Source organism: Sinohyriopsis cumingii, chromosome 2 (assembly GCF_028554795.1).
Source record: "Sinohyriopsis cumingii isolate HCF-2022 chromosome 2, ASM2855479v2, whole genome shotgun sequence".
NCBI lineage: Eukaryota > Metazoa > Mollusca > Bivalvia > Unionida > Unionidae > Sinohyriopsis > Sinohyriopsis cumingii.
Genome location: NC_142962.1, coordinates 143,100,485 through 143,124,747, shown reverse-complemented (window position 1 = coordinate 143,124,747; position 24,263 = coordinate 143,100,485). Strand labels below are relative to the sequence as shown.

Here is a 24,263-nt window from a genome sequence, read left to right as displayed (position 1 = left end):
CGGCGGCAACTGTGCCCGTCCTCGATGCGCTTGAAAAGATAGCGGCAGAGACAAAACAAACAAAAAAGTCTTTAGAAACACTCCCTGCGAAAATAGCGGCTGCTACAACACGGAGGCCACCACCACTCGCTATAACCGAACCACAAGAACCTTATGTTACAATGGCCGATGAAGAAGAACTAGGCGCCACCGCAAGAGAACCAGAAGAAGAAATACCAGAAGAAGAAATACCGGAAGAAGAAATACCGGAAGAAGAAATACCGGAAGAAAAAGAGGGGAATATACCCCGTATTGTACTCAAGAAGAGCACAATAGATCAAATTAGAGGCTTCAGCAACAGGGAAGAATTAATTAATTTTGCTGCCAACAATTTTGCTAAGAGCATACGAGATAAGAAGCATATCAATAGCGGTTACGAGAAAAATATAAAGTCGTTAAAGGACTGGGCAAGAATAGTGTATTTAGCAAGTAAACATAAAGATGCATTACCACATCGTGGTGATCCCGATTACGATAAATTCCACAAGGAAGTTAAGAGTATAACACCAAAAAAAGGAAAAGGATACTCTGTTGGTAAAGAATCCTACGGCGTTACCTGCCCTGGTAGTGTTCTCAGTGATATATCACGGCTAGAGGTACTAATTGGAGGAAAACGAGCCGGAAATAACTCTCCGGAAATAATCAATGAGGCCGCTGATATTTGCAAGCGTTTATTTGCAGGCGGTATTATGGACATTAATGCATATCGAACGCTCATAGACGAACTCGTGGATGATTAATTGGAAAACTGGTGTTTTTAATAAGGATGATCATACACTACAACCATGATAAACCAGTACTCGTCTACGTGGTAAACTCGCGATTGCCTGTTTACCGCGCGTACTATGGAGATGGTCTCGGTAGCACCATTGCGGGGTTATTTACAAGAATGGCTCCAAAAGTAGCGCCGTTAGCCAAACAATTAGGAATGAAGGCTATTGATGTTATTCGTGATAAGGGTATTAGTGCTATTGGAGACGTTGCCGGAAAGGCGCTTTCAGCCGCGCGGGACAAACTAATGTCGTTGGTGAAATCTAGGGGATTTTCAAGAAAAAAACAAAAACCACCGGTGATGCCATCAACGACAGTGATGCCTGCAAATGTCAGTAAAGTAATAAATAACGCCGTGGAAGAAAAACTAGCGTCGTTGGTAAACAATAATCAAGATGACATCGCAAACATAATAGCGGGAAGTGGTTTAAAACCACGACGATGATTTAGATGCATCGGCGTATTATTAAATAAAATGTTTAAACGAACAGCTGACCCGGCGTTTGATATGGACGCACCAGTGCACAAGGATGATTCTGTCCGTAATTATCAATTTTATTCCTATCATGCAGTACAACCCAACATACGATCGCGAATTGAACTTCAAGTCCATGATACCAGTAAATATTTTTTACCGTGTGAAGCGTTTATTGAAATCGAAGGAGAACTTGTAACAGAGGCCGATACTCCTGCTGTACCAGCACCGTATCCAGATGGTACCAAAGTTGGCTTAGTCAATAACGGCGTAATGGCGCTATTTGAGAGCGCAAAATATCTCATTGACGGGCGAGAGATCGAGTCTATAGAACGCGATGTTGATGTTGCTACAACAATAATCGGGCTAGCAAGATATTCCGACGATTATACAAGATCAGCGGGTCCATCTATGATGTTTGCAAAGGATAATAAAAACACTGCTGGAAACTCGCAATTTGTGGTAAGACGACCAAGAAATAATGCTAATAACAATGACGCTGATGTTGAGAATATGATTATAAACAGCGATCCTAATTTCAACCTCGGAGCTGCAACACGCATATCAATGTTAACAGGACCGCGTAGATCTTTCTCATGCGCGATTCCACTGCATCATATATTTGGATTTTGTAGGAACGTGCGAAAAGTTATCTACGGAGCAAAGCATACCGTGGTGCTTGTGCGAAAAGGTGATGATAGAAATGCAATTTGGAGAATTTCAGCGGATCTTGCAAATCCAAATAATGACCCTGGTAAAGTCGTTTTAACTAAAATATTATTGTGGATGCCAGTAATAACTCCATCCATTACCACAGAGGCACGATTGCTATCCTTTATGGAGCAGGGAGGAAAATCATTACTAAGTTGGCTAACAACAACAACAGATACTAAGCAATCAAATATCAATGGTATATTCACATGGAACCTGGCATCACAACAAGGCATTTCGGCTCCACGTCATATATTTGTCGCGTTGCAGGATATGACGAGAGTTGATAATCAATTATCCAGCCATATGATATTTGATCGATTAGGCGTTACTGACGTCTCGCTGAGAATAAACGGTCAGCAGGAACCATCCGAGGATATACAGCTTAATTACGGTCAAAACCATATTGCACGCGTGTACCATCGGTTGCTGTCGTATATGAGTCGTGATCAAAACGTCGACACTGGTTTGCAAATATCACAATATGATTTCAGAGAACTATATCCGATCTATTACTTTTCGCTGGAACATCTTGATTTAACGAGACAATCCGTCGTTGATATACACTTCCGAGCTAATGTAACTCGCGGCGTTATTGCTGATTATAGAGCTATTGCTGTCATCCTCAGCGATAAATCAATGCTGCTAGAAGGTGTTGGTGGACGAATGAGAATCGTTGATGCGCCAGTGGAAAACATGTAATTGAAAGCACAAACACGTTTACAATAAAATGTCGTATAGTGTCGTCAGTGTAGAGTTGACTGATGGTCAAGTCAAGAAATTACAATCAAAGTCGGCTAAACAATGCGGAACCACAATAACGCTGAAGCCGTCGCAGATGGCGGGTGGTAATCATAAGATATCGTTGACGACGCGTCAAATAAAACATTTCAATGATGCGATGAAGAATAAAAAGGGTGTTCAAATAGATTTCTCGGCCGCAGCAATTAAAAACATGGAAAAGACCGGTGGGATATTTCCGCTGTTAGCTGCGATTCCAGCGTTGATTGCCGCGGCCGCACCAGCAGTGGCTAAGGCGGCGGCGTTAGGAGCCGTTGGTACCGCGGCGGGAATGGCATTAAAGAAGGCAACCGGGAAAGGCTACAAAAAAAAACGACCCGTGGCCGGAAAGGGTCTAAGACTACCGGGAACCCCGTATTCATGGTACTCGGGAAAGGGTCTAAGACTACCGGGAACCGTTTATTAACGCAGGAGTCAATGACTCCCATGTCTAATTTTGATTTAATAGACGCCGCAAACGCGCTAGCGATAAAAAACTTCAGAGGTGTTTTTATGAGGGATCAATTACCGACGCAACCAAGGAATATTGAAACCGGTATAATTAACCTCGATAAATCCTCCGGAGCGGGGACTCATTGGGTTGCATACGCGATCGATCCGCGTGCGATCGTCTATTTTGATTCATACGGGTTAGCCCCGCCGAACGAGTTTATGCGGTATGTCCGGGCGTGTTCAGCCCGGGCGTGTTCAGCCCGGGTTTTTTATTCCACGCTGCCAACACAGCAGTTAAGTGACCCACCGATATGTGGCCGTGAGGTATTGAACGTACTTGCGGCGATTTCATCATCGCGAAAACCACCTCATGTGGTTGTAAACGAATACACTAGTGGGGTCGTAGAAGCTCAACGGATTTTAGAGAATAACATTTACAATAATAATGATTGATATCTGGGGGCGACCGGTTTCGGCGCTGAAAGAATCCACGGAAACGGCCGCCGCCGACATAAAAAAACTAATTGAGGATGAAATCGCTGATACGTTGAATCTAACAAGTGTTGACCCGGGCGAAATAGTTGTATTTCAAGACCGCCAGGGTAAATTGAAATCCGGTAATGTGTCACTGAATGACGTTTTAATACGACAGCGTAATGCCGCCGAGAACGCTATCGCGCTGTATACCAGCGACGGACGACTCAAACCGGGTGAAGATATATCGATGATAGATGGAAGAATAAGTATACTTGGCAACAGTTATATAACCATTTCGAATTCGTTGAAAGGTTTACGTGGTGAATTTAACTTTCATGGAGAACAGTTCAGGTCGGCGCTAATGCATTTCGACGATGTGAAACACATTGTCGATAGTTTTTTTCGGGGACCCCCGACGGCAACCGAACCAAATCTTGCAACAATAACAAATGCTATTTCGGAACTTATGGCGCTGTCGGCCAATTTACAACCGTTGCGAAAAAATGTTAACAGGATCGATGACAACTTTGATAAATTCTTTGGTAAAAAAAATACCAAGCCGGATGAGATTACAATAACTATAAATGATATCACTGCGTATGGACAGGAAATAAAAACAATCAAAACTGATGTTGCAACAAACAAAAGGAGTGTAGACGCGCATGAACGGGAAATAGAAATAATCGGCGCTAATGTTGCAACGATCATAAATAATGTAGACTCGCATGGACGGAAAATAGAAACAATCAAAACTGATGTTACAACGATCATAAATAATATGGACACGCATACACAAGAAATAGGAACAATCAAAACTGATATTGAAGCGAGCAAAAAGAGTGTGGACGCGCATACACAGGAAATAGGAACAATCAAAACTGATGTTGAAGCGAACAAAAAAAATGTAGACGCGTATTGGCGGGGAATAGGAATAATCAAAACTGATGTTGCAGCGAACAAAAAAGGCATAGACGTGCATACATATGAAATAGGAACAATCAAACTTGATGTTGCAGCGAACAAAAAAAGTATGACCGAGAATACACGGGAAATAGAAACAATCAAAACTAATGTTGTAACGATCATAAATAATGTAGACGCGCATTGGCGGGAAGTAGGAATAATCAGAACTGATGTTGAAACGATTAAAGACGGACTACCGAGAGTAGCAGAGCAATTCGAAAAAATAAAAACCCCTCATGAGAACATCATCAACACAGTATACACAATTCGGCATGGATCATTCGATTGGACTCCTACACAGAATACAGTAAATATCACCGCAACTGTTAAGGGCATTTATCGACTGACACTGGTTTCAATGATGCAGTTTAATATATTATCGTCGAGTTCATCCGGGTTTAACAATACAATATCAACAATTATAGACAAGAACGCAACTGAACAGTTTACAATTTATGCCGTTGATGGAAATTTAACCAGGGCAAACATTACATGGTATGTGGAATTTGTAGCGAATCTAAGTAATTAAAAACACTAACTCTTTTAAAATAAAAATGACCACCAAGGAAATTGAATCAGAGGTATCACCGACGTCACATCAATATCGATTCGATACCGCAAAAGAATTTTCCGCGAACTTGAAAACGCTTTCCGAACAATACCGTGCAAAAATAAAAAAATACCGTCGTAAAATAACCGCCATCGACGCGGTCGTGTACTCAGTGTCGGGCATAGTAGCTGGCGCCGGTGTTATTTTATCCACGGTAACCACGATAGCCCCGATCGCTGTTCCAATCGTTGTCTCCGCAATGACAACAATTGCTGGAGTCGCCAACGCAATCACTAGGAAGATATCATCGTGTTTTCAGAAAAAACTCAATGAGTATACAGTAAAACATCAAATAGTATCCGACGCGTACTCGAAATTATCCGGGTTGATCTCGTTATCGATTGATAATTTGTTCATATCCGATGTTGAATTCTCCACGATGGTCCAGTTGTATAGCTCCGCGATGTCAAAAATCGAGGATTTTCAACTGGAAGCCGGAACCACCTGGTTGTTGAAATTAGACACTAAAAACAACGAATAATAATAATGTCGCTGAACCCCGAAGGGTCTCAATTACTTCAGCGGATCGCGGAGAATACCACTCCGGTACAAACAAATATGATATCGATAACATCAACGAAACCCGAATTCAGTGTGAACTTCCCATCACCGGTTCCAGTGAAGGAAATAGCGCTGGCAAAATTGCGAGTATATCACAGTTGGCCTAATATCCGAGCGGACGCATTTAACGGACAACAACCTAATAACTCGCTGGTTTTTGCATGGACGAATAAACCCGATGGGACCCCAGACTGGAAGGAGGTTACAATACCAACTGGGTCATACCAAATAGAACAAATCAATAAGGAATTTCAACGCAGGATAAAATCGATCACAGGAAAAGAATCAAAAATCGCTATTACGGTTCATGAACCGACGTTATCGTCGACGATTGAAATAAGCACACCGGGGTATATGGTTGATATCTATAACAGTTCAATAAGAACCATACTAGGATGGCCTAAGAATCCACCCGCGGACACCCCCCCCATCAACTATCCTCAGACACGATAACGGAGATGGTGGTAGGCATATTGCTCCATACAACGTAAATATTGCATCGGTGATAGCGATTAATCTAGTGTGTGATGTTATCGAAGGGAGTTACCAGGTGGATACCAAGCAATCAAATCAAGCTCAACAGGGGTATATCCTTTATTCGTTTTCACCAACAGCCCCTCCGGGATTTTTGATCATTGAGAGTCCGATTAATCCGGTCTATATGCGATGCCATGATCGGTTTTTAACGAGAATTAATTTCAGACTTACCGATCAGTCAAATAACCTAATTGATCTGCAAGAGGAGGAGTTAGTGATCACTCTGTTTGTAAGATCATAGCAGCAGAGGGGGCGATGACATCGACGCGGTCGTCGATGTGCTTACCGGACGCTGACGACGCTGGGATCGGCGCGCAGAAGGTGTTAATTAAACCAAATGACGTTTGGACGATCCCCCAACGACGACGTCGTTTTTTTTTTACCAGGCGCTGACGACACTAGATCGTTGAGTGCAGAAAGTAATAATTAAGCAAAATAACGATTGGACAAAATGTCCGATTCGCCCCCTCTGCTGCTTCTTGGACACTTATACGTCTGGTGCTAGGGTCTAGGATGCATATACATCTGGTGTTAGGGTCTATGAAGTATATATGTCTAGTGCTAGGGTCTTGGACGCTTATACGTCTAGTGCTAGGGTCTAGGAAGTATGTTCATCTGGTGTTATGGTCTAGGATGCATATACATCTGGTGTTAGGGTCTAGGAAGTATATATGTCTGGTGCTAGGTTCTTTGATGAATATACGTCTGGTGTTAGGGCCTATGAAGTATATATGTCTAGTGCTAGGGTCTTGGACGCTTATAGGTCTGGTGCTAGGGTCTAGGAAGTATGATCATCTGGTGCTAGGTTCGAGGATGCATGTTTATCTGGTGCTAGGGTCTAGGAAGTATATATGTCTGGTGCTAGGCTCTTTGATGAATATACGTCTGGTGTTAGGGTCTATGAAGTATATATGTCTAGTGCTAGGTTCTATGATGCATATACGTCAGGTGCCTGGGTCTAGGAATTATGTTCATCTGGTGCTAGGATGCATGTACGTCTGGTGCTAGGGTCTAGGAAGTATATATGTCTGGTGCTATCATCTATGAAATATGTATGTCTGGTGCTTGGTTCTAGGATACATATACGTCTGGTGCTAGGGTCTAGGATGCATATACGTCTGGTGCTAGGGTCTAGGAATTATGTTCATCTAGTGCTAGGATGCATATACGTCTGGTGCTAGGGTCTAGGAAGTATATATGTCTGGTGCTAGGGTCTAGGAAGTATGTTCATCTGGTGCTAGGTTCGAGGATGCATGTTTATCTGGTGCTAGGGTCTAGGAAGTATCTATGTCTGGTGCTAGGCTCTTTGATGAATATACGTCTGGTGTTAGGGTCTATGAAGTGTATATGTCTAGTGCTAGGGTCTTGGACGCTTATACGTTAGGTGCTAGGGTCTAGGATGCATATACATCTGGTGTTAGGGTCTATGAAGTGTATATGTCTAGTGCTAGGGTCTTGGACGCTTATACGTCAGGTGCTAGGGTCTAGGAATTATGTTCATCTGGTGCTAGGATGCATTTACGTCTGGTGCTAGGGTCTAGGAAGTATGTTCATCTGGTGTTATGGTCTAGGATGCATATACATCTGGTGTTAGGGTCTAGGAAGTATATATGTCTGGTGCTAGGTTCTTTGATGAATATACGTCTGGTGTTAGGGCCTATGAAGTATATATGTCTAGTGCTAGGGTCTTGGACGCTTATAGGTCTGGTGCTAGGGTCTAGGAAGTATGATCATCTGGTGCTAGGTTCGAGGATGCATGTTTATCTGGTGCTAGGGTCTAGGAAGTATCTATGTCTGGTGCTAGGCTCTTTGATGAATATACGTCTGGTGTTAGGGTCTATGAAGTGTATATGTCTAGTGCTAGGGTCTTGGACGCTTATACGTCTGGTGCTAGGGTCTAGGAAGTATGATCATCTGGTGCTAGGTTCGAGGATGCATGTTTATCTGGTGCTAGGGTCTAGGAAGTATATATGTCTGGTGCTAGGCTCTTTGATGAATATACGTCTGGTGTTAGGGTCTATGAAGTGTATATGTCTAGTGCTAGGTTCTATGATGCATATACGTCAGGTGCCTGGGTCTAGGAATTATGTTCATCTGGTGCTAGGATGCATGTACGTCTGGTGCTAGGGTCTAGGAAGTATATATGTTTGGTGCTATCATCCATGAAATATGTATGTCTGGTGCTTGGTTCTAGGATACATATACGTCTGGTGCTAGGGTCTAGGATGCATATACGTCTGGTGCTAGGGTCTAGGAATTATGTTCATCTGGTGCTAGGATGCATATACGTCTGGTGCTAGGGTCTAGGAAGTATATATGTCTGGTGCTAGGGTCTAGGAAGTATGTTCATCTGGTGCTAGGTTTGAGGATGCATGTTTATCTGGTGCTAGGGTCTAGGAAGTATCTATGTCTGGTGCTAGGCTCTTTGATGAATATACGTCTGGTGTTAGGGTCTATGAAGTGTATATGTCTAGTGCTAGGGTCTTGGACGCTTATACGTCAGGTGCTAGGGTCTAGGATGCATATACATCTGGTGTTAGGGTCTATGAAGTGTATATGTCTAGTGCTAGGGTCTTGGACGCTTATACGTCAGGTGCTAGGGTCTAGGAATTATGTTCTTCTGGTGCTAGGATGCATATACGTCTGGTGCTAGGGTCTAGGAAGTATGTTCATCTGGTGCTAGGGTCTTGGACACTTATACGTCTGGTGCTAGGGTCTAGGATGCATATACATCTGGTGTTAGGGTCTATGAAGTATATATGTCTAGTGCTAGGGTCTTGGACGCTTATACGTCTGGTGCTAGGGTCTAGGAAGTATGTTCATCTGGTGCTATGGTCTAGGATGCATATACATCTGGTGTTAGGGTCTAGGAAGTATATATGTCTGGTGCTATGGTCTAGGAAGTATGTTCATCTGGTGCTAGGGTCTTGGACGTTTATACGTCAGGTGCTAGGGTCTAGGATGCATATACATCTGGTGTTAGGGTCTATGAAGTATATATGTCTAGTGCTAGGGTCTTGGACGCTTATACGTCTGGTGCTAGGGTCTAAGAATTATGTTCATCTGGTGCTAGGATGCATATACGTCTGGTGCTTGGTTCTAGGATGCATATACGTCTGTTGCTATGGTATAGGAAGTATGTTCATCTGGTGCTAGAGTCTTGGACGCTTATACGTCAGGTGCTAGGGTCTAGGATGCATATACATCTGGTGTTAGGGTCTATGAAGTGTATATGTCTAGTGCTAGGGTCTTGGACGCTTATACGTCAGGTGCTAGGGTCTAGGAATTATGTTCATCTGGTGCTAGGATGCATATACGTCTGGTGCTAGGGTCTAGGAAGTATGTTCATCTGGTGCTAGGGTCTTGGACACTTATACGTCTGGTGCTAGGGTCTAGGATGCATATACATCTGGTGTTAGGGTCTATGAAGTATATATGTCTAGTGCTAGGGTCTTGGACGCTTATACGTCTAGTGCTAGGGTCTAGGAAGTATGTTCATCTGGTGCTATGGTCTTGGATGCATATACATCTGGTGTTAGGGTCTAGGAAGTATATATGTCTGGTGCTAGGTTCTTTGATGAATATACGTCTGGTGTTAGGGCCTATGAAGTATATATGTCTAGTGCTAGGGTCTTGGACGCTTATAGGTCTGGTGCTAGGGTCTAGGAAGTATGTTCATCTGGTGCTAGGATGCATATACGTCTGGTGCTAGGGTCTAGGAAGTATATATGTCTGGTGCTATCATCTATGAAGTATGTATATCTGGTGCTAGGTTCTAGGATGCATATACGTCTGGTGCTAGGATCTAGGAAGTATATATGTCTGGTGCTATCATCTATGAAGTATGTATGTCTGGTGCTAGGTTGCATATAAATCTAGTGTTAGGGTCTATGAAAGATATATGCCTGGTGCTATGATCTGTGAAGTATATATGTCTGGTGCTATGATCTATGAAGTATATATCACTGGTGATAAGGTCTAGGAAGTATATACATCTGGAGTTAGGGTCAAGGATGCACATACGTTTGGTGCTAGGGTCTATGAAGTATATTCATCTGGTGCTAGGGTCTTGGATGCTTATACGTCTGGTGCTAGGGTCTAGGAATTATGTTCATCTGGTGCTAGGGTCTAGGAAGTATATGTCTGGTGCTATCATCTATGAAGTATGTGTCTGGTGCTAGGTTCTAGGATGCATATACGTCTGGTACTAGGGTCTATGAAGTATATAAGACTGGTGATAGGGTCTAGGAAGTATATATGACTGGTGATAAGGTCTAGGAAGTAAATACATCTGGTGCTAGGTTGTATGATGCATATACGTCAGGTGCTAGGGTCTAGGAAGTATATTCATCTGGTGCTATGATCTTTGAAGTATATATGTCTAGTGCTAGGTTCTAGGATGCATATACGTCTGGTGCTAGGGTCTATGAAGTATATGACTGGTGCTTTGATCTATGAAGTATATATGACTGGTGATAGGGTCTAGGAGGTATATATGTCTGGTGCTAGGTTATATGATGCATATACGTCTGGTGCTAGGGTCCAGGAAGTATATACTTTTGGTTCTAGGGTAGAGATTGATTCGGCTCTCTGTGGTTTGTGGAATCTGTCAGATATCATGCAGAATATTGCCTTAACTTACGATAAAATATTGTTATAAAGTGAAAACTGAAAGAATGTGGTGCCTACCCCCACCCACCCTATCTGCTGATATGGTTGATACATTTCTTCAACTAATCACTTTTATTTGTCAGCGAGAGGTTTATATACCCCCTTGGTCGCCGTGCAGACGGTATTAATACATGTTATATAATATGAAAATCATATTGATGTGTCCTTTTATTGCAGCATCTGGGTTTTGAATGATACCATTTGTCTTGCAGCAATGATTTGGATAAAATGATGGATAAAACAATTGAAGATGACTATGTTTAAATAAGGGTATAAACAAAGAAATTACTAGGAAACACGTTTGAATTTTTAATTTAATTTAAATTACAATTGCTTTGTTTTCTATATTGTAGTTAAAGAAGAGGGCATAAATTGAACTGTGGTATATTTTATAAAATTTCTAGAGGTCATCCTTTTTTGGAAGATTTTATTAACAAATTTGTTTACATATTGTTACTGTACTAAGACCCATCTATATTCCATTTTGATGTGTAGCAGTCATGATGCAAATTGACAAAGTATTCAGTAAAGTACTTGGGTAGTCATTGGAGGAAAATGTTTCCCCAAAAGGTTTACACTCACTTCCAGCAATTAACTATAGGACCAAAACATCTATACATCTGGTTCTAATATTTGGTAAGTACATAACTCTGGTGCTAAAGTCTAGGAAATAAATAAGCCTGGTGCTAAGGTGAAGGTATGTGTCAGGTGATAGAGCGAAGTGTCAGGAAAGGATATTTGTATAGTGCTAAGGTCAAGGATTATAAAATTGTGTGAATACATTTCAAGATCATTTTAATGGGTATAAATGAATGATGAGCGAAATTCACTTTAATATTTTTAATCCAGTTTTACATTCAAATTAAACACACCCCATACCAACTTTGGTCCTCTTTTGGTTAAGGGTTATCCTGAAATATATGAATTTGATAAAAGTTATAGAACATCAAACTTTTATGTCTTTCTCCCTGTTATTCTCAGGTCGCTCTGTTATCATAACAATATAAAATATGTAAGTATAAATATTCATTCATACTGACATTATTGGACAGAAGGTGTAGAATATGATGGATGGTTATCAGTGTTTATGTACTGACCTTTATAATGCTATAGAACATATCCATTATAATTATACCTAACACCATGTCACCTGGATAATTATAAAACAGAGTAATATTGAATTGAAATTAGCATAAAGTCGGTTTCCTGATGAGCAGGTGTAAACAAACTTTTGCAAGTGGTATACAATGTTATGACTGTATAATATAAGTATGAGGCATTTGCAACGAAAGACAGTAGTGCGCCCGTAAAAAATACATCAGCAGGAAAATGTAAATTGAGAAAATATAGACATACAACTGAAAGCATTAGCAGACAGCAAAACAGATAAACAGAAGATATACCTGGATGGGAATCAAGGGAACAACATGCCCCACCTCATCCCCAGCTTTATTTATCCACAGGATATGAATTGGATCCTTAGTAATTGTCTGCTGCTGGCAAGTACAAGGGTGAATGCACTCATTGTACCCTATAAGTTTGTTGATTGAGTGCATTTGGATCTTCTGATCCAGGTAGCCTGCCAGAAAACGCACCTGAATGGGCGCTATGAAAAAAATATTAATATAATTTAACTGGAGAGTGGTCTGTTTCATTATTAGTATTTGACATCAATACATACATACATACATGCATGCAAATTGATACATGCATGCATAGTAAAGATTATACAACTATAATCAAACATGCTCATTTGACTGGATGTTAAGGCATGATCATTTTTTTATATTCAACTGTTTTAGTTCATAACAGGTAACTGGTTAAATTGCATGTCAAAAGCTAGTTACTGAATATTAATTTCAACAGAATTAGGAACTGATATATGTACTTCAAGCATATGATAAGTTTACTTGACATGTAAAACGTGACTATTGAACTCTTATACCTATTTTGTGTGACACTAAGGATTAATTTTTAAAAAGAGTGAAAACCATCAAAACGAAACTTGTTATACCATATAAATATAAATCTTTACACATATGAAATCCTCAGTGAATGGAAACCTTCTCAAAACAAAAAATACTTTTTTTTTTTCAAGTGTTTTACTGTATCAACCAGAGTGTAAAGATAGTAAACATTGTGTAGATTTATGTTACATTTTGAAGTAAATATACTGAATGGATTCTATTCAAAAACGAATTAATAATGAAAGAAACTAAAAGCAATAAAATTTAAAAAGTGACACTATTAATCATAATCAAAATATGTAAAACAAAAACACAAAAAGGCACACAATGAACAACAGAGCCATAAAATGACAAAATGGAAAGACAGAAAAGTGAAATTATCAGCCACTTTTGTAATAGCCATAATAGTCAAAGTTAATATTCACATTTCACAAGCTACAGCGACAATAAGAAAGAAATAAAAATAAAAAATCATTGTAATGTTGACAATTTTTGTACCACTCTCTGGAAAAATGTAGGAGTCAAGACATTTGTTGCTATCTACATCAAACACTAGTACTTAACACAACTCAACTGCTCTCCAGCCATCACACACCTGCATAACAATTAGGTTTTGCTGTTAATCTTGCCTCTTCTTGTAATAAGAATGTCAATAATTGTTCTGGATTCTCTGTATCCATACATTTCTGCCGCACTTCTTCTGGGCAGAAGCTCTCCATCAGCATCCTCACATCATCAATTGAAGAGAAACCTTCAGAGATGAGCTAAGAAACAAGGAAAGAAAGATAAAATACATTAGTACACATGTATCTATTGACAAAACTGTACATAAATGTATAATTATATTAACTGATCAATGTGATAACAAATTGCATCAAGAACACGTTTCCTTCACTAAAATAATGAATGCAATGTGCCACAGATATAGGAAGTGAAAAAAATGCACATAAAATGGATGAAATTTATCATAAAGTCTGTAAATTAAAAATAAAATATCACGAGTGCTTAAAGTTAAACAAGGTTAACATTAAACAATTAGTGACTTCATTTGTGGCTGATGGCCTCAATGAAAACAATTTTCTTTCCCGGAGTTGCCAAATCATTGTAGCAACAAAAAGTATACCGTTTTGTTACACAAATGTAAATTTTCAAGTTCTTTTTGTGTTACTGATAAATGATGCACACACACTTAACATAAACATCATGTTCAACAGTCTGAGGCCTGATTTTCCTATGCCAATATTATCAGGGATTCCAAATTTTGGAGTAAAAAATGTTTCTTTCACAATACTTGTCTGATCCTAATACCTTAGGATCATAAACACTAACTCACCCACCCACCCCCAGGCAATAAGTTTTAGTTATGACAGCTAAAGGTTGTCTGCTCACCTAGGTGGCACTCAGACAGTGATCTTCAGACCAACTGCTATGTGTCATTATACAGCTTCCAGTATATTACTGCTGAAATAATTTCAATGATGTTCATGTAAAGGTTGTTGTTGTAGAGTTTAATGCCAATTTTCAGCACAAGATAGGCTATACATGGCCAGTATTAATGGTGCAGGAAGAACCCGGGTAAAACCCAGAAATAACCACCGACCCATGAGAAGCTACTGGCAAGCTTTCTCACATACCCACATTGGCCGAACCCAAGAATTGAACCAATGCAGACAGAGGATGGGATGGCAGTGATCCATAACAGTGAGCACTTTAGATCACTTGGACACTAGGGCCCCTCATATAAAGGTTAAGAAGTGATGAAAAATATCACAAAGAAGAACAAATGATTGCCTGAAAATTGTATCATATCCTATACATATGTATATCAACATGTCTACAGAATTTAATTTAGCCATTTACAATACTTGCTAAGTGTATTTACAAGGAATACTTCCAAAAAGTATTAGTAAACGAAATATTGAAAACCATAACAAAAATTGTATAAATTGCAGAATTTGCCTCAGAATGTAGCCAAGGCATTTATATATTCATCACAAATTGCATTTGTCTGTGTTAGGCATGTTTTGAGCAATTGTGTTCACAAAGTATTCTGGATGTTATATGATGATGTACAATTCTCATGATGCAGTGTACAGTGAGGATATATATGACCTATGATCAGATGCTTCATGCTGTTATTATTTAAGCAAACAGATAAAATTACTGAATAAAATGTATACTTCAAATACCTTATAAACTCCAAACAAATAGCATTCTCCTTAGGTATACTCTTTATGAATATTTGTATGTTCTGAGCAACATTAACAAAACAATAAATACAATTTGTAATAAATTATAAAACAAATAAAAGTAATATAAAAAACAAACAAATACCAAACAAGATCAGCAGTATAACTGCTCAAACCTTTCTTAAATGATGATCAAGATGCAATGCTGCAGCCCCTATTCTTAGCTCATGAACCATCTGGCTCATATCGCCGGTCCACAGATAGGATATTGATGAAAACAGGCAATCTCCCTGCGTGAGACTGTAGCCTGGAACGAATCCAGGAATATGGACATTTCTGAAATGAATGAAATCATTATAGAAAGGACAATTATTGGAAGCAGGCAAAGTGTTTTCAACTTTTGACAAGTCAAGCGCCACAAAATGAATGTGGCTTTTCATACTAAGAGAAATTATCAGACACTGGGTTACCTAAATAACCTCCATACTAAGGTTGTTGCAACCGTGTTGAGAGAAATTTCATCTGCTTGATATCTAAACATTTATACATCTGGATAAATTATACTTTTATTAAATACCTCAGAGGTCTTAATAATAAGCACAGATACTGTTACTACTACTAATAATAATGCAAATGCTATTCAGTTTATAGTGCATGCATTTGTCATGCACCTAAAGTTTTTTTTATATAGCAAAACCTGCATTCAATGGTCAATGTGTCCGCTGTAGTAAGGTTTGACTCTCTCTCTCTCTCTGATATATATATATATATATGTATATATATATATATATATATATATATATATATATATATATATATATATATATATATATATATATATATATATATAATGTGTGTGTGTGTGTGTATATATAGAGAGAGAGAGAGAGTGAGAGAGAGATGCAGACAGAGAGAGAGAGAGAGTACACATATTAATAATAATAATGAGGACTATGTATAGCGCCTAATCTTTAAGCGCTTTATAACATCTGTAAGATAAAAAACATAATAATATTATTACAAAAACAAACAACATGAAATTAGAAAAACATTAAAAAGTAAAAAAACTAGCTGAGAATATTTCAGGTAGGAAACATTATTAGGTCTTTAAGTTTGTTCTTGCAGTCGAAATAAGTGAGTTTTGAGAGCCCTCTTGAATGGGATCACTGTGCCTTTTTTTCTAAGTTCAGTGGGCAATTCATTCCACATTGCTGGGCCCTGGTATGCAAAAGAACGCTGTCCATATGACTTTGTTTTCATAGTGGGAATAATGAGTATACGATTGTCAGAAGAGGAGCGTAAGTATCTTGCTGGTGTGTACACATGAGTGAGGTCAGATAGGTATGTTGGACTAGAGTCCGACAGTGAAATGTAGCACAGAGAACAAATTTTGTGTTTGATTCTGGATCGAATGGATAGCCAGTGTAGGGTACAGAACCGCGGGGAGGTGTGCTCTGATCGTGGTACTCTAAGTATGATCCAAGCAGCTGTGCTTTGAACTTTTTGAAGTTTCTGGAGTAGATATTGAAATGAACCAGACAGAATTGAGTTACAATAGTCCAGTCTTGAAAGTACTAATGAACACACAAGTGTTTTAGTGGCATCAACTTAAAGATATTTGCAAATTGAGCTGATGCGTCTCAGCTCAAGATATGCAGCCTTGCATATGTTCATGACATGTTGGTACAATGTGAGAGTACTGTCCAGAGTAACAACTAGGTTTCGTACTGACTGCGTGAATTTAATGTTGGTGTTGCTGATATTTATTGTTTGAGGTAAAGAATGTGAATGAGAAAGTCTGTGTGTTGTGATCAGAATGGCCTCAGTTTTATCATCATTCATCTGCAGCTTGTTACAAGTCATCCATCCATGCTTTCACATCAGAAATGCACCTCTCTACACCTTGGATGATAGCATCAACTTCAGTTGGGTGGCTAGATTGGTATATTTGGGTGTCATCAGCATACAATTGGTGAGACACTCGATGATGATCTATGACACTTGAGAGCGACTGAGTGTACAGAATGAAGAGAACAGGTCCAAGAACAGACCCCTGTGGAACACCACAACATAGATCAACTGGGCTGGAGTGTATTCCATTTGCAGATACAATTTGTGTCCTGTTGACCAAGTAGGACTTTAACCACAGTAAGGTTGTATCATGAATGCCAAATACATGCTGGAGACGGTGAAGTAATATATCATGATCTATTGTGTCAAATGCTGCAGACAAATCAAGGAAGGTGAGGACTAATCGTTCCGCTATCCAACGCACAGAGAACGTCATTAACTACTTTTAGAAGAGTAGCTTCAGTACTGTGGCAAGGGAGATATGCAGATTGTACATTGCTGAAAAGACTCTTTGAATTTAGATGAGATACAAGCTGGGATAGAACAACCTTTTCTAAGATTCTTTAAATGAATGGGAGATTAGAAACTGGGTGGAAGTTCTTTAAATCGTTATGGTCTAGGGTTGGTTTCTTCAGCAGAGGCTTTACAATGGCAGTTTTGAAAAATGATGGGAATTCCCCAGATGAGAGAGAGGTATTAATAACATCAGTTAGTGAAGGCAATACTGGATCTAAGCACTCAAGCAGCAGCAATGTTGGAACTGGATCAAGTTCACATGACTTTGGTGCACTCTTCGTCACGACTGTACGTACGAAATCCATAGAGAGAGATTCAAATGCTGCTAATGGTTGCTACTCAAATTCTGTATCCCAACTGTATGGTGACGACGAGTCAATTGAAATTGTGGTGTCAAGCTTATCTCTAATGGTTTGTACTTTGTCACGGAAGAAATTTGCAAACATGTCCGGAAGGTGGACTGGAGAGAAGGTAGTTGTAAGTGGTGTTTATTTGTTCCTTGACATTAACTTGTTAGTAATCTTGAAGAGTTCTTTGCAGCTGGAATTTTCCATGATCTTAGTAGTGTGGTGGGCTGATTTTGCTGCATGGACTATATTTGTGACATTCTTCTTAGCGACTTCATAGATTTGCTTATGAATAGTGAGTCTGGTGGAAAGCCAGAGCCTCTCAGCTTTATGGCAGTCTCTTTTAGCAGTGCAAAGCTGGTCCCTAACACTGCCATACCATGGAGAACATTTTTGAATTGATACTCTGCACTTGGTAGCTGGGGCATGTTTGTCAAGTAATGAATGCAGAAAGTTATCGAGTTGCTCTGTGGTAGGAGGTAAGCAAGCTGTTAGGTTAGCTTGGATGTCGTGCATTAGTTTGGTTCTATTTATCATACGGAGGTTTCTCTTAGTAGCAGATAAAGGTGGAGGGTTAGAGACTGATACGTCAAGATGGCATATAATCCTGAGGTGATCTGATGCAAGGTCATGGGATACCAGGGAGGACTGCAGAATGTTATCATCAGGTCTATGTACCAAAGAGAATTGAAATTGTTATCATTTGATTTTACAGAGCAATGCAGGATAATACAAGCAGATGTTTTATAAAATAAATACATAATATTATCATACACATTAGAGATTTTTGAATTGGTACTCTACAGAGATTTGAACCTGACTGTGGGTCAACAGAACAAATCCAAATATCATCACAGCCATATAAATAAATATAGACACATTTTTGGGTCAAAATCAGATCGAAATTGTGGACTCATCTATGTTAACCTATTAAAACAATGTGATGTAAAATCATCTAATATAGATCATATATTTCACTGATTATTGAACTTCAACAATATTACTATCATCTTAAAAAGTTTAATTGAAATCAGAGATATAGCCGTTTGAGTGGTAAGTAGTAACAGCTAATAGGCATTCAGATACTCTAGACTATAACAAAACTGAGAAAAACAGGTGGTAGCCTTTCTGCACTTACATTCATGCATTGCAAAAAGTACCAAACAATTACTGCATATTAAATACAAATACCTTTTCGTCTCTCATGGGGGGACTGGAATTTCACATTATCGGGCCACCATTCTGGCCTATAAATGGAAATCCCACAAAAATCTTGACTGACTCCATGCTTGAAAGAAACTAGTACTGAAAGAAAATAATAGCTGTGAGAAAATTACATGATTTCTCTGATAAATAATAATAAAAGATTTTAAATATATGGAACAAAATACTGTTGCTGAGTGAAAGTCTATAATATTATTTACTACAATGAAAGAATCAGTTGTAACGGTTTGAGAGAAGGCTCATGAAACAAAATGATAATGCGCAAACTGTAGCAACAGAAATTCTGGAACCAAAAAATCATTTGCTTTATTTCGTAATTATGTATATAACTGTTTTCATTCTTGCTATGACATGTGTGTGTCTTAGTGACAATAATGGGTCAGATTTTCAAACAATAATCGATTCGACATAACCAACTAATAATCAATTATAATTGGTTAATAAGAGCAAATTTTAATGTTTGTTTGCTATACTGTTATATATTTGCTTAAGAGTTCAAAAGATTCATAAATGTACAGGAGTAATCTCTTTTTAATGGCATGCATACTTTAACCTGATAAAAATAATTTTAAAACTTCTATTGTGTTTTGTTACCACATAGTCAGTATAGATTTCCTATAATATGTGCAGTTTCATATTTTTTATATTATAACATATGAACATATCACTTTATGTGATTCTGATTGGTCCAATAAAGGCCCTGAAATTATGGAGAAGCATTCTATTTACTGATTGACTGTGATTGTGGAGAAACTCTTTTTAACTCCACATTCTGTAACTTTTTGTGTTCAATGAAATTTTATGGCTGTCATGGTGTCCTGTTTCAATATGGTTAATTTGGTTTGTTATATCAAGTATAACATCTCAAGCAGCAGAGAGGGTGAACAGACCATAAAATTCCGACAAAACAAATAAAACAAACAAAATAAATCATCTCGTAGAAAGGTTCAAATTTTTACAAATGAACTTTTCCTTGAGATGTTTTATTTCTGTAATGACCGATTGTACTAATAAAACCTCAGTTCGAAATAGTAGCTGAAAAAATAAAGTACTCTACGTGTTTATTTATTTTTGTTTATTTTTTTGACGACCAACGTTGGTAGGTACCCTCTCTGCTGCTATTAATTTACCACCATACCAAGTTTGATGAATATTTTTCAACGCGTTCTCGCTGTCGTTTTTCCTCATCTGTTTCATTTTCATCTGTTTCATCTTTATTTGTTCTATGTTTCAAGTAATATTCAAGTTCTGATGGTGGTTTTTCTACTTTTGGATTTATGTTCTTTCTGTGTTTATAATATATCATCAAACTTCTGTATCGATCTCCACCGCAATTTTTGCAAATCTGATATAATCCTCTAACGCCGTTGTTTTCAACACAACTTCGTGGACCAGCATGAAGGTTTTTCTTTATAAGATAATTATGTTTCTTGCAATATTCTCCACGGCATTTTTTACTACAATTGTTAGTGGTTCCTTGACGCAGCCACGCACAGTTGTTCATTATCTGTTTAATTTAATTTTATCATCACTCCTGCTACCCAAATATTTTATCAAGACCCACACGATATCTTGTTCTTGGATCATGTAAATTTATTGTTATAAATCCATGTGGGGTAGCTTGCGCTCGTGAGAAGAAATTTTTGAATTTAATTATATCCATGTCACCACCACACCAAGTTTGATGAATATTTCTAAGTGTGTGTGTGTCTACGCCATTAAACACAACTAAAATGTTGCAGTTGTCTCTGATCACCTTCGGAATTTGTGTATATCGTTGAGTAACATAGATCGCGTCTGTATTTTTATGTCTACCTCGGGAAAATATTCTGGCTGGATTTGATTGTTTATCTAGCATCACATCGTCGTATACAACTAAATTATTAATAAATCCGTCTATGGAATCTACGGATGGTGCTTCATCAATATCGGTTATAAACTCTATAACATCATTACCTTCATCCAGTAATCGCGCGTTTTCATTGAAATCTTTAAGTACATCATAACATCGCTGATCATCAGCGGATGGTGCTACTAAATACAATTTATCCCATTTCAACCATCTCATTATCAGATTAAGTAATAATTGCGTCTTACCCGATCCAGATGGTCCTATGATAATCATTCTGATGGAATTTGGTAGCGCAGGATGGTGTTTAACTGGCTCTCGTTTTCTTGTTGCTGAGAAATCAATTATATCCATATATGTTATAACATGAATCTATATTGTTTACGCTGTAAAGTTAAAACTCCAACTACTGATTTAGCTACGGTTATAACAAAAAATAAAAAAATAGCGTACGGTGGAAAATGTTCTGTATGCGGTAGAAAGAAATTTTCGTTTTTACCTAATAGGCGCGGTGGTGATATTGCTAATTTGATGTCAAAGTTTCCAGGTGCTCCATGGGCTAAATACAGTGGAGAAAAACATCTACCGGGATATAATTATTGCGGTCCTGGTACCAGACTTGATATCAGGCTCGATAATCAAGATCAACCAAAACCAGGCGAGGAACCAATAAACGCTATTGATCGAGCTTGTCATGCTCATGATGTAGCTTATAAAAGTCAAAATCTACAAGATAGACATATTGCAGATGTGAAATTAATTCATGCATTAAATTCTATAAAAAATAAAAATATTAGAGAATCATTAGCTAATTGGTTAGTAAGCTCCTCAATGAAAGGTAAATTAGCGCTTGGGGCTGGTAATTAATAATGGAATTAATTTATTATTCACCAAGAGGATACTGGAGAGGCAAAGCAGCAATTGGTAAACTTGCTGATGCAGCAGCGGTTAAACATTCTACTGCTAAAACGTGGTTATCCAAACAAGCAATATGGCAAATTTATCTACCATCACCGAAACGAATTCAGTACGCGTATTTCGATGTCAGTGTTCCTAATGAAGTTCATCAAGCTGATATTCTGTTTTTACCGCATGATACTGTGCGTAGAAAAACGTACAAATACGCGCTAACCGTAGTTGATGTTGCAAGAAGATATAAAGAAGCAGAGCCGCTATCAGCGAAAACATCATCTGAAGTAGCCGATGCATTTGAACGAATTTATCAACGAGGACTCGGACCACGAGGTGGTCTGCGATGGCCACAGCTACTACAGGTTGATCCTGGTAAGGAATTTCTTGGTCCAGTATCATCGCTGATGAAACGACATAATACCAAAATACGACGAGGTCATACTGCAATTCATCGTGATCAAGCAATTGTTGAGCGATTTAATCGAACACTTGCTGAGCGGTTATTTGGATATCAATACGCGAGGGAATTTATTCAGGATAAAAGATCTCGCGAATGGGTTGCAAGATTACCAAGCGTGATAGCTGCATTAAATAATGAGATCACACGAACAACCAACATGAAACCCATTAATGCAATTACAAAAAAAAATATACCAACACAACGAAAAGATGTTAAAAAACAAAAAATATTGGGTGATGTCACAGTCAGATATTTATATGAGCCTGGTGAACTTGAAGGTGGTAAAGCGAGAGCAACTGATCCTATTTGGAGTGTTACCACACACAAAATATCTACCGTGACAAGATCCTCAGGTAGACCTGCAATCTACAGATTAGATTTGGCCGCTCCTCAACGTGGATTTACACGTGAACAACTACAAATAATTCCCGCGGATACACAACTACCACCCAAATCACTTCAGTGATTTCGATCACTTAACTAGCACTAGCGCCAAGGGTGCCTGCACCCCGACGTCGATTACACTCAAGACAGGTCAACATGGTATTTTCTCGTATATGACCGCGACTATTATCTTTTCTATCTACGGTAAATAGTCTTGAATCATTACTCGAATACCGCCATAACATTATACAATTACAACTGGCGCAATGATTATTCTGCTGCTGTTTTAACTCAATAATAAATTCAACATCAAGATCAAAGTCACGTTTATTTTTTTTATCAGATTGTTTGTATCCGATTAATTTTTTTCTTATCATATCATCATCGATGATGTTAAATTTATCAACGATTTCAGGAATTATGATTCTACGTAATTGAGATATATTTCTGACCCTCGATACCGCTAAATAAACTAAATTTGACCACTCGATGCGATCGTCTACAATCCAGACTCGTGTGTCAGAAATAGTTAATCCCTGAGACGAGTGGATTGTCATAGCGTATCCCAACACCCATGGAGATTTGTCAGCGTGTATTGCATCTTCGACCACACTGATATCAACAGCGACAATATCATTTAATACGAGATTCCGTTTCCTTGACTCTGTCAAGGGTCCTGGAATATCAACATTAATATTCTGTTTTCGTGTGTCTGATGGTCTACAACACAACGGTACGGGTAATTCTGAGTATTTCTCTTTATGCAGCTGAAATAACTGCTGTTGTAAAGCGTCTCTGATTATTTTTCTACTTGCTACGATCAAATCGGTGGGTCTCCATAATTTCAAAAAATCACTCATTGAGGTCTCTGAGATCACTCCACGTATTATTTCACACTGAATTTTGTTTGATTGTAATCTGATTAATTTTTTAAACTCCCTCAAATTTGCATCAAGAGCTCTATGATCATCATCTATTTCTTCGTAATAATCAACGAAATTTTTTAACCAATCGTGTGGAGATGGTCCAACAAAAGGCGGCGGTTGACCATGATCGCCACACATTATTATGGCGGTATTTTTCGTCAACAACCAATCAAGAAACTTTTTAATGTATCCAATGAGACCGTGCATATCTCATCCCAAATAATTATTTTAGGTATATATTTTTCTCCCATCCGTTCAGGAGTCCATGTATCTCCGCGCCACCGAAAGAAACTATGATACGTACACGATTGTACTTGCCGCTGTTTCATCTCACGTGCAAGTCTATGTGTGGGTGTCAGCACGATTATATCTGAATTTCTAAAAACATTAATCGTTCGAGTTGTTTTGCCGCATCCACCAGGTCCATTGAGATATACTGTCTTATATCTGGTTATTGGATCACTCAACGATGGTGCTTTCGACATTTCTGATATTTTATTACCCTTACGATAAAAATCTCTCATTGGAACATCTGCTGATTCTGCATAATTGTGTAATAGTTCCTTTTTTATTCTCCACGAACCCCATCG

The 24,263-nt window shown here is 38.6% G+C and overlaps 1 protein-coding gene across 3 annotated transcripts in view; it reads right to left on the bottom strand.

Annotated features, from left to right (window-relative positions):
• Positions 1 to 11,873: 11,873 nt before the first annotated feature.
• LOC149805986 (uncharacterized) overlaps positions 11,874 to 24,263 on the bottom strand; it is a 31,758-nt gene continuing 19,368 nt past the window's right edge. For 2 of the 3 annotated variants that reach the window (XM_089950788.1, XM_089950790.1), the window contains 5 exons: positions 21,240 to 21,323; positions 19,110 to 19,223; positions 15,381 to 15,540; positions 13,611 to 13,779; positions 11,874 to 12,643 (listed from right to left, as the gene is read on the bottom strand). In XM_089950788.1, coding sequence (XP_089806914.1) covers positions 15,446 to 15,540; positions 19,110 to 19,223; positions 21,240 to 21,323 — 293 coding nt within the window. In that variant the 3' untranslated portion in view covers positions 11,874 to 12,643; positions 13,611 to 13,779; positions 15,381 to 15,445. The remainder of the gene's footprint in view (positions 12,644 to 13,610; positions 13,780 to 15,380; positions 15,541 to 19,109; positions 19,224 to 21,239; positions 21,324 to 24,263) is intronic. The other variant, XM_089950789.1, reaches the window with a different exon arrangement.